Here is an 11,436-nt window from a genome sequence, read left to right on the forward strand (position 1 = left end):
CTAGAATAAATCGTCGATACGATTATTAAAGGGCCCTTTGCGAGGATCCGAACGTTATTTCCGGTTAGTTTAAGCTAGTCGCGAATATAAAAGCTAAATACGGCATTTTAAACAAAGATATATGAAATTTCGATAAAACCGGCTTTATAATAAGCATAATCGGGTTAACCCTCGTCGTAATACGCGCCGATCGGCGTGGGAAAGCGAAATCGGTCTAGTTTAATAATCGAGAATAGTCGACGGCGATTAAATATATTAATTCGTAAAGCTAATATATTTCGCCTTTCTTAATTATTTAAAATTAATATTACCTCGCGAACTAGTCGCGCGAAAATAGTTTACCGGGCGATTAAATAATTAAACCGACTTTTAATAAATAAACTAATAATAAGATAAGTTTAAATTAAATTAAGCACTTCGATAAATATATTAAATCGTAAACGAAAGGTCGCTACCGCCTCTTAATTCTCGACGGCCACGAAAACTATATTTCGGCCGAATTCGAGGTATACTACTAAGATAACGACATTATTATTATTAATATACCTCTTTATTTATCGCACTTACTTTAACTTTTCGATATAGTACTTTATTCGCTTTTAAAGCGTGCTTATTCGAAAAAAATCGAGCTATTTATTAAGGCCTCGATAAATTATATTACGAAGCTCGAGTTCTTTATCGCGTTTAAAGCTATATATTTCGCTATTTTTACGAAAATTAATATTAAATTTAAATTTAATATATCCGGCTTAGTATTTTATAACCTAAACGAGGTAATTAATAAGTTGAATATATATCTCCGAACGTTTATACTTAGTTTATCTCGTTTAGGGACGGCTAATACTTACGACCTTTAAACGCTATTTAACCTTTAATAAATAACTAAGCATTTTATTTATATTAAAAAAAGGGTGTTTATTTATTAAAAAAACTCTCCGACGCCGATTTTAAATAAAGTAAATTAAATAACGAAAAGTATAATTAAAATAGCTTATAAAATAACCTTTATATATAATCGGATACGTACTTTAAAAAAGGCTAATTTAGCCCTTTCGAAGCGCCGGAGAGCTAAAAAATCGCGAGTCCAGCTTAAAAGAGCCTTTACGATTAAAGAATCTCGAAGGCTGCAGGACGAGAAGGCAAAAGGGAAGCGTCCAGCGACCGACGAAGGCGAAAATAGTAATTCATTAAAGCGGCGCGCGACGGGCGGCAGGCGCTATGGCATTTACGGCCAAACAGGTCATAATACGCGAACATATAAAAAGAATGTAGAATTAAGTAGCGATTCGAATAGCGAATAATTTTAATTAATTTAAAGTGTCGTGGTTAAAATAATTTTTATAAAAGTGTCGAGAAGTGGTAAAGGTGAACCACTTAATAATACGAGCCACTTAATAGTAAACCACGTTATTTTAATTATATTCTTTATTATTTAGTTTACCGTATTTAAAATCGGCGTCGAAGAGCTTCTTTAATAAGTAAATACCCTTTTTTAATATAAGTAGAGTATTTAATTATTTATTAAAGGTTAAACGGTATTTAAAGGTTATAAGTACTAGCCGTTCTTAAACGGGATAAGCTAAGTGTAAGCGTTTAAAGACGTATATTTAGCTTATTAATTACCTCGTTCGGGTTATAAAGTATTAAACCGGATACGCTAAATTTAAATTTAATATTAACTTTCGTAAAAATAGCGAAATATATAATTTTAAACGCGATAAAAAACTCGAGCTTTATAATATAATTTATTAAAACCTTAATAAATAGCTCGATTTTTTTCGAATAAATACGCTTTAAAGGCGAATAAAGTGCTATATTAAGTAGTTAAAGTAAATAAAATAAATAAGGAGGTATACCGAGTATAATAATATTATTATTTTAATAGTATACCTCGAAATCGGCCGAAATATAACTCTCGTGGTTATTAAGAATTAAGAGACGGTAGGGACTTTTCGTATACGTTTTAATATATTTATTAAAGTACTTAATTTAATTTAAGCTTATTTCGTTATTAGTTTAACTATTAAAAGTCGGCTTAATTATTTATTCGCCCGGTAAATCGGTTTCGCGGGACTAGTTCGCGAGGTGATATTAGTTTTAAACGATTAAAAACGGCGGAATATATTAACTTTACGAATTAATGTATTTAATCGCCGTTGTTTATTCCCGATTACTAAGCTAAACCGATTTCGCTTTTTTACGCCGCTTGGCGCGTGTTACGACGAGTATTAATTTAATTATGTTTATTATAAAACCGGTCTCGTTAAAATTTTAAATATTTTCGTTAACGATTTTATATTTCGCTTTTATATTCACGATTAACGTAAACTAAATAGAAATAATTTTAAAATTTTCGTAAAAAGCTTTTTAATAATCGTATTAACGATTTATTTTAATCTTTAAGTCCGGGTTACGGTCGATAAAGCGCTTAACTTAATATTTATTAACGCGGTCGCCGTTACGCGCCGTAATAAATAAATTAGTTATATCTTTTACATTAGCGAAATTAAAAGTATCCCTCGAGTATTTAAATTAATTATATACTCGCGGAGCACCTTTTTTTAATCGGGTTTAATCGACGTTAATTATATACGATTTCGCGTCGTGGAGTTCGGCCGCGGAGTCGGTAGCTTATAGAGGATTGTGAGACTCGGAAGGCCTTCGTAGCAGCCCTTTAACTAATAGGTTTTAAGGGGTCTCGTGTCGCTTAAATCGTTAAAACGATTTAATATTCTAGTGACTCGTTAAGTATTATTATTATAGAGATAAAACGCGTTAAAGTTTAATTAATATAATTAATTAAAAAAATAATACGAGAGGTAATATAATCCGCTTAGTGGTAAACCACGTTATATAGAGTAGTGTTTTTTAATTAATAATATATAACATTTACTAAACTTAACTTTCGTGGACAGTGGAAGATATGGTATACTATGCAGGACTTGTGCACTGCCAACAACTAACCACTTGGGTATGGAAGACACCACCGGTGCCTTTGTGATTCAGTACATGCATTCATGAGTAGTTGCTTGCATACCTAAGGTATGCACTCGTGAATAGGAGCTTATCTCCAATTTGGCTTTCTGGTCACACGCACACACACAGAAAGAGAGAGAGAGAGAGAGAGAGACGCACATTATATCTCATAAGGGGCCGGCTCTGATTTGTTCAGAGCTGTCGTTTCCCCATCCTATATGCCAAAACTCTTCACTGTGTGTCACACTCATTGGAAGGCCAGTTATGGTCAAGCCACATCAGTCAACACTGCACTCCACCTGAGGCATCAAACGGGTGGCGGTGGTAGCGCCTAGATAGCGCCTGGGTATCGCCGGGGCAAAGCTAAGCCGGAGAGGTACAAGCCCTGGAGCCTCAATCAATTGGTCCATTGGGCAGTGGCACCACCCAGTCATTGAATGTTCCCCATACCTCACTCAAGCTCAAGCTGGACCCTCCCTACCTGTGCCAGTTTTGCCTTGCCTGCCTCGTTTTGACTCGACCAGACCGGATCAGACTGGAGCGACAGAGAGCGACAGAGCGACAGAGACAGAGAGGAAAATACTACATCTAGTACAGTACCTCTGACCAAGCTAATGCTAGCAGCAGCACATGCATGCACGCACGCATACCTAGGCAAGACAGGGCAAGGCAAGGCAAGGCAAAGTAAAGCAAAGCAAAGCAAGCTCTTCCACCCTCTCACCACCTTCGACCGACGTACTACTTACTCCCTGCCTACTACCTATACCTACTTGGTTCAATGTTAGGTACCTACCTACCTACCTACCTACACACCTACCCTCCTCTTGTCTGTCCATCGTTGATTCGGCCGGGAACAACCTCCAACTTGTCAATGCTGGACGATACAACAACGACCATCACCACCACTACTGCTGCTACGATTGGCTTTTTCATTTCCATCGATTGTATTAAAACTTAATCATCGGTCATCCAAACCCAACCAACGCCTATCCGAGCAACGCACCGCTGCCAGCTGCTGTAGCGGCCATTTTCTGGTTCTTTGCCAATTCTTGGATCCATCCATTGTTCGTTGTTCGTCTCTCCTCCAGCGCCCAGCCCGATTTTCCTCCGCTCCCGCCTCCCGCGATACCCAAAAACACCACTTCTTCCTCTACACACAACCCTTCTCCATAACCCATCAGCCTCTTCTGCCTGGGCTGCCGGCGACGAGCGATTGCATCCCTAGTCGTATGACCCCCCGAGATCGCCCATCTTTGGAGAGTATGCGCCTGGACTGTTTCGCCCATACTACCGCACAAATCACCAGCTTGTAATCTACCTAACTACCTACCTACCTGGCAAACCTGCAAGGGAGCTCTTGACCACACGAGACCAGCACGGCGGCTGCTCCGGGAGACGTTTTCAGTAGTAGTAGGGGGAGACGTCTATTGCACTAGATTGCTCTCTTTGCGCCTACTCAATCGATCTCAACCATCCTCGTTCTGCTAAATCTTGCCCTTCCCTTCCCCTCCCCCACGCGCGACCTCAACCCTCATGGTCCCTCCACCTCCCTCGTCCCAGTCACAACCAAGATCAGGCACCTTCACTCCCGCTCCCTCAAATCACCCCATACAGACGGGCGGCTTTGGCCACTCTCCACATCCTTCGCAAGGCGGCAATTTGAGTGCTGGCGCCAGTCCCAGCACCAGTAGCCCAACCACCGGGAACAACAGTCTTACCAAAATCGTCATTGCCCAGGTCTTCCTTCTGCTGACCACGCTCAAGGACGATAAAGACCGCGCCAAGTGGGATTTGCAAAGAGATCAGCTGAAGAAGGTATGTGGTCTTGTCTTGGTTGTCCCAGTCCCTTGGCTTTTGTGTCGCGCTCCCAAGATGAACTCGAATCTTGCCGTGCTGCTTACGTGACAACGCATCGCATATCGGGCGAGACGCAGCAGCAGCAGCAGCAACCATAAAGCACACCGGCCCTTGTTTGGCACATGCATCACGGGTAGCTTTGACGTCTTTGCTAACTTGTTCCCAACCAGCTTATCAATGATAACGGCATGGAGGTCTTTTCCAAAACCTTCACCAGACTGGTGACGCAGAATGCAGGCACCATCTTCTCCGGCGCATCGAACCGGCCCAGTTCAGCTAATTACCAGATACTGGCGGACGAAATGACCAAAATTGCGACAGACATCAATCAAGCCCCCAAGATCGCCGAATCCATTGAGACGGGCACAGAAGACACATTTCGTGATTTCGACCTGTCGACGTTTATGGAGCATTTTAAGTTGGACGCTCTCGAAAAGACAATATTGGCTCTAGCCTTCAAGCTTGGGTCGCGGTCAGATCTCAAGACAAAGGGTTAGTCTTATCGATGCCTGCCTAACCAACAGCTCGATAGTGTGTTTTGTTTGCTAATCTGCCGTGTCTCTCAATCTAGCGGATGCTATCCTCTCTACCAACTTCCCCACATTTGTCAATATCATCTCAAGACCTGACGTCCATCCCGATCTTGCCACCGACTTCATCGCCCACATTGTCGACCGTTACATCCAGGGACACCCACCCAACTTCAACGCAGCCGCTAAATCCGAGCTGAGCCATAAAGTCAAGTCACGCTGGTCGGGGCCTGATCGTGCACCCCCAATGGAAGTGCTTGCTTCCCTCGATCTGATACGTGTCCTGGGCGAGAAACCTCCCAATGCTCTGGCTCTCTACATCCAGCGGACGGGGGCCGACTTTACACGCGACGAAGAGGCATGCCTAGGCTATCTGCAGAATCGACCGGCCAATATCCAGTTGAGTGAGGAACAGGTTTCGTCTGCCTTGACATACACCACCACCAGCTTGACACCGCGTCACGACCCTTCCGTATTGGTGGCTGCGCTTCGCAGTGTTTTACCTACAACATTCTCGTGGCAAGACGTGGTATCGTATTTCGACCAGAGGGATGTCAGAGTATCTAAACAGCAGTTCCTGCGTTTGTATAACGCGCTGCTGCCCGTTGCACAATCCCCTGCCGCCAACGCACCCAAATTCGATGTTCAGTTCCTCTGGGGTGGTGCGCACTGGGAGAACCCCGAGACACAACTCTCATTCATCTGTGCCTTTGCATCCCTGAGGCCTGAAGAGCTGGACGCCAGTACCATCCCCGGCTTGGTACCTACATTCAAGCTTGAAGATTACGATAACTCGCCGGCGGATGTTCAGGAGCGAGCTGCAGAGGCGGTGAGGCATCCGTTGGTTTCTGTTTCGGCGCTCTCGGCTATCTTTTCTGTCGCCCTGCATTCCATACACGCCTCTCAAAGCATCGAGGCCAAGCGCCTGTTCCAGGAAGTCGTCGTACCCAACCTTGACATCTTTATTGTGTCAGCATTCGGAGTCCCAAAGCCTTGGCCCGCTATGGCCGTGGACACGTTAGTCTCGCTTTTCGAACAATTTCTTCACAGCCGCTCCCCTCATGGCACTTTTGTGATGGATAGCATTTGGAGGAAAGATAGGGACTGGGTTAAGCAGAAGCTGGTCGATACTCATGCCCTGAAGCCTATGGACTTGCCTGTCATTTTCGAGCATGTTATTAAGCACAACTGGCTTGATGAACTTGTCAACCTACCAAATGGTTTCGGCTTTGATCTGGCTGCCTTGGCGCACGCCGAAGGCTATCTAGACCTCAGCCAGTGGGCGCGCAATAACGCCGACAGGGGCCCCGAGATATCTCTTTCTCTGCTGCAGTTCTTGATGATCAAGGGTACTATGGAATTAGCATATCAGCGACCTCCAGAGGGGCAGCAGCCACAAAAGAACAGCACGACCCTGCAGGTCAAAACGGTGGCAGCCTTGCTCCAAATCGTTGAGGATTTCATGCCGAAAGTTCCAATGCAGAACCTTATCACGGTACAGCGGCATTGCATCATTGTCTACCCCCGACTTATCAACTTCGGTGAGGGTTACGATGATATTATCGAGCTGAATAGTCGGGCTGGCAACGCTCTACCACAACAGGCTAATGCCCGGATGGAAGAACACTATAAGACGATGTACGGCAATGAGGTGCAAGTCAAGGAGATCGTGGAGACCCTAAAGCGATACAAGCACTCCCGCGACCCCTTGGACCAGGACGTATTTGCCTGCATGATCCACGGCTTGTTTGATGAGTACAGCCATTATGTGGACTACCCTCTGGAGGCACTAGCGACGACAGCCGTGTTGTTTGGTGGTATCATCTCCCACAAGCTTATCTCGGATCTACCGCTCAAGATTGGGCTTGGTATGATCTTGGAGGCAGTGAAGGATCACATGCCAGACGAGTCGATGTACAAGTTCGGCCTCCAAGCCCTAATGCAACTGTTTTCTAGATTCAGAGAATGGCCCGGTTTCTGCAAGCAACTTCTCCAGATACCTGGCCTGCAGGGCACTGAAGCTTGGAAGAAGGCCGGCGAAGTCGTCAGGGAGCATGAGGAAGAGATTGCCAACGGCCAAAACGGGACGTCTGACGTTTCTGGCGAGCCCATTGCCAACGGTGTCATTGATGACGGCTCTGCAGTGGGATCAAATGCCTCCCCATTCGCGTCTGTCAACGTTGATCCTGCGATGAATGGTCTTTTCGAAGACCCCAGTGAGGAGATTCAAGACAAGATCCAATTTGGGCTGAATAACCTTACCCCGGCCAAACTGCAGACAATTTTCAAAGAGATCCAGGAAAGACTGGAGGAAAGGCACCACCAATGGTTTGCTAGTCACCTAGTAGAGGAGCGTGCAAAGATGCAGCCCAATTATCACGAGGTATATCTGGACTTTGTGAGGCTCTTCCAGGACAAAGGTCTTTCCGCCGAAGTTCTAAGACAGACCTACATTAGCACCGCCCGCATGCTCAACTCCGAGGGCACGATGCAGAATTCCACGGAGCGTACTCACCTCAAACATCTCGGTGCCTGGCTAGGTCTCTTGACCATCGCACGAGATCAGCCCATAAAGCACAGAAACATTGCTTTCAAGCAACTGCTGATTGAAGCGCATGACACGAAGAGGCTTATAGTAGCCATTCCATTCGTCTGCAAGGTCCTGATACAGGGCGCACGATCTACCGTGTACCGGCCTCCGAATCCCTGGCTTATGGATATACTCCACCTCCTTATCGAGCTATACCATCACGCTGAATTGAAACTGAACCTCAAGTTCGAGATCGAAGTCCTCTGCAAAGATCTTAACCTGGACCACAAGAGCATTGAGCCTTCTCAAGAGCTGCTTAATCGAGCGCCGGTGGAGGATGTCGGCGATATGGCACTTCCAGATGTGCTTGATGCCGTGGATACCATGTCGTTCAATGGCATCGGTAATACCGTGTCGACAGGTCTTTCACCGCATCCGATGCCGCCACCTACCATCCCTGACCTGGGTGCTCAAGTGCAAGTCCCTCCTGTCAGCGAGATGGTGGTTACCACACAGAAGCTGCACGAAATCGTCCGGACTGCTCTTAGCCGTGCTCTCCACGATATCATTCAGCCAGTTGTGGACAGATCCGTGACGATCGCAGCGATATCGACGCAGCAAATGATTCACAAAGACTTCCAGACCGAGCCGGACGAGAACCGACTCCGAACTTCTGCTATTACCATGGTGAAGGCTACTGCTGGCAGCTTGGCTCTTGTTACCTCCAAGGAGCCTTTGCGAGCCAACATCACCAACTATCTGCGTCAGCTCTCCAGTGACGTACCTCAAGGCCTCCCCGAAGGTACTATCATCATGTGTGTCAACTTGAATCTGGATCTCGCGTGCACTGTCATCGAGAAGGCCGCCGAAGAGAGGGCAGTTCCCGAAATCGAGGAACTGCTCGAAAGCGAATTGGAAGTCCGCCGTCATCATCGCAGAACTCGCCCGAATGAGCCGTACGTGGACCCGGCTCTCAACCGGTGGGCGATGACGATCCCCAACCCCTACAAGCTGTCGCCTAACATGAGCGGGCTGAACCCCGAGCAAATGGCCATCTACGAGGAGTTTGCCAGGCAGCCACGGACTGCCGCGCCAAGTGGCAGCCAAGCTCATGCCGCTTCGGCCTCGGATGCTACTCGAACCATTGCCAATGAAGTCCTTCAGGAACAGTTTGCCGCAGTGCCGAATCTGCCCACTCCCGCAGAAACCCCATCTCTACCGCAGCTCCAGACGCAATTGCCGTATCCCCAAGTCCATCAAGCCATGACCAACGGACGTCCCTCGGCTCATCCGGCTCAGATGGATACAAGAGTGTATGCGGACAGGGTATCCAAGTTCCTTGGTGAATTGCAGCGTGCTGCAACAGAATCTCGCGAAGAACACTTTCTTGACCTGCCCCGCCCTCATCAAGTACTAGATGTGGTCGATGCCTTGACGCAGCTCATCATCAGAAACTCGCAGAGTTCTGAGGACTTCGCCTTCTACGCGGCAGAAAAGATATGCCAGCTCCTGTTTGAGAGGATTGAGCAAGCGAACACGCTATTCCTCGAGAGCCTTGTGCATGTTTTGGAATTGCTCCTCAAGATATCGATTGCGGGCTCCGGTGCAGCACTCATGGAGCGAGTGCACTCCATCTTTAACCAACAGCTCCCTGAAAACTACTTTAACCTGCCTCTGATCACAGCCCTCCTGCGAACAGACCTCTTGAACCTCCACCTAATCGACATGGCGTTGTCGAAAGCGATTGCCAAGAAGGAAGAGGGTTCATTGGAGTTCTTTGAGAGACTTCTGGACCTCACCCTATTCAACGACCGTCCAGTCGCACTCTTTGCAGATTATGTCCGGAGCTTGGAGGGAGCTTGGGGGTGGATCTCTGAAGAGCCCGATCTTGAGGTTGGCCAGCAACTGAAGGCCAAATTGCAGGGATCGGGGCTTCCTCAGCCAGCCGCGCTCGATGATTCGAGTACCAGTCGGCAAGACCAGTACGAATATCTCTTTGACGAATGGATTCACCTCAGCAGTAACCACAGCGCGTCCGAGAAGCTCTTGTCATCGTTCATCAAGCAGCTGCGCAACAAAGGTTTCCTCGTCAGCAAGGAGGATTTCGTATCCTTTGTGCGGACGGCTTTTGATACCTCGATCGCGCTGTATGAGCAGATCCTGCACAACGGCGCCAGTCAAGTCGATGGGTATGCAGCCATTGATGCTCTTGTCAAGCTCGTCGCCACGCTGGCTCAGGATAACATTTTGAGTGTCGATGATTCCTTCGCGGGAGCAAAGACCATCTTTGAGACAGCATTTGCCGTGAGCGCTCTCGTGCTCAACCATCACCACGTTTCTCGCGGCGAACATTTTAGCCAGAGAGTTTTCTTCCGGTTCCACTCGATGATGCTCCATCAAGCTGCCGAAATCTTCGGCCTGACTGCACCCGAGGCCGTCGTTGGACAAGATGGCCTGGAAGTCCACCACCGGGAACTTATTCTGAGCTTTGCCAACATCTTGTTCCAACTCAACCCGGCTCGGTATCCCGGTTTTGCCTATAGCTGGCTTGACTTGGTTCTCCATCGGCGCTTCTTACCCATCCTGATGGGCATTGGTGACAAGCGCGGATGGCTTCCTTTCATGAAGATCACTACGGCGCTGATCCGCTACCTTGGCGACCATATGAAAGCCCTCGGCGTGCCCGATATCGTCAAGGATTTCATCCGCGCAAGCGTCAAGTTCCTTGTCATTATCCAGCATGACTACCCGGAATTTCTGGCGGCCAATCATGTGGCACTCTGCGGTTGCATCCCACCTCACGCCACGCAGCTGCGCAACATTATCCTTTTTGCTAGTCCTCGCCAAGAGCCCGGAGACCCACAGGATGTTGCGGCTCTCATCAATGATTACGATGTTGCCGCGTCATATCTCCGGGACAATGGTTTGCTGGAACTGGTGGAACAGCTCCTTCAGAACGGTCCTTCTGAAGATGCCATTGCACATCTGACTCACGCCATTAATAAGAACGAGAGAGGCAGCAGTGTGTTTGGCAATGTCCCAGTCAACACGGACATAGCGTTGGTCAACGCCGTGGTCTTGTACATTGGCACCTTTGCCGTCAAGAGAGCGCAGCAGGGCGGTGATATCTTCGTCAGCGGCGCCGCAGACATGGCTACTCTGTCGTTGCTTGTGCATGAAGTAAACGCAGAAGCGCGATACTTCCTGCTGTCAAGCATTGTAGACGAACTGCGATTCCCCAACCCGTTTACTACCTACTTCACGTCGGCCCTGCTGGAGCTATGGGGCCACGACGTCAACGATCCCGAGGAGACGGACATCCGCCAGCAACTCGTGCGCATCATCTTGGAGCGTTTCTCGGGCTACTGGCCGCAGCCGTGGGGCTTGGTGTTGATGACGGTGGAGCTCACCAAGAACGACAAATATCTCTTCTTCGATCAGCCGTTCATCAAGGGCGATCGTGAGGTGCGCGATAAATTCCAAACCATTTACCGAACTCTCACTGATGCTGCCTAGATTCAAGAGCAATTTGTCGCCATCGTC

The 11,436-nt window shown here is 47.4% G+C and overlaps 1 protein-coding gene across 1 annotated transcript; it reads left to right on the forward strand.

The window, feature by feature from the left end:
* Nucleotides 1–4,509: 4,509 nt before the first annotated feature.
* PG997_012713 (ccr4-not transcription complex subunit) lies at nt 4,510–11,409 on the forward strand (the record flags this gene model as incomplete). Its single annotated transcript, XM_066817027.1, has 3 exons — nt 4,510–4,791; nt 5,004–5,325; nt 5,405–11,409. 3 exons carry the CDS (start codon nt 4,510–4,512, stop codon nt 11,407–11,409), a joined length of 6,609 nt encoding a protein of 2,202 aa, XP_066662719.1.
* Between the last annotated feature and the right edge of the window lie 27 nt (nt 11,410–11,436).

The sequence above is a fragment of the Apiospora hydei genome (assembly GCF_038363865.1).
Source record: "Apiospora hydei strain CBS 114990 chromosome Unknown utg000009l_segment0_segment0, whole genome shotgun sequence".
Classification (NCBI taxonomy): Eukaryota; Fungi; Ascomycota; class Sordariomycetes; order Amphisphaeriales; family Apiosporaceae; genus Apiospora; species Apiospora hydei.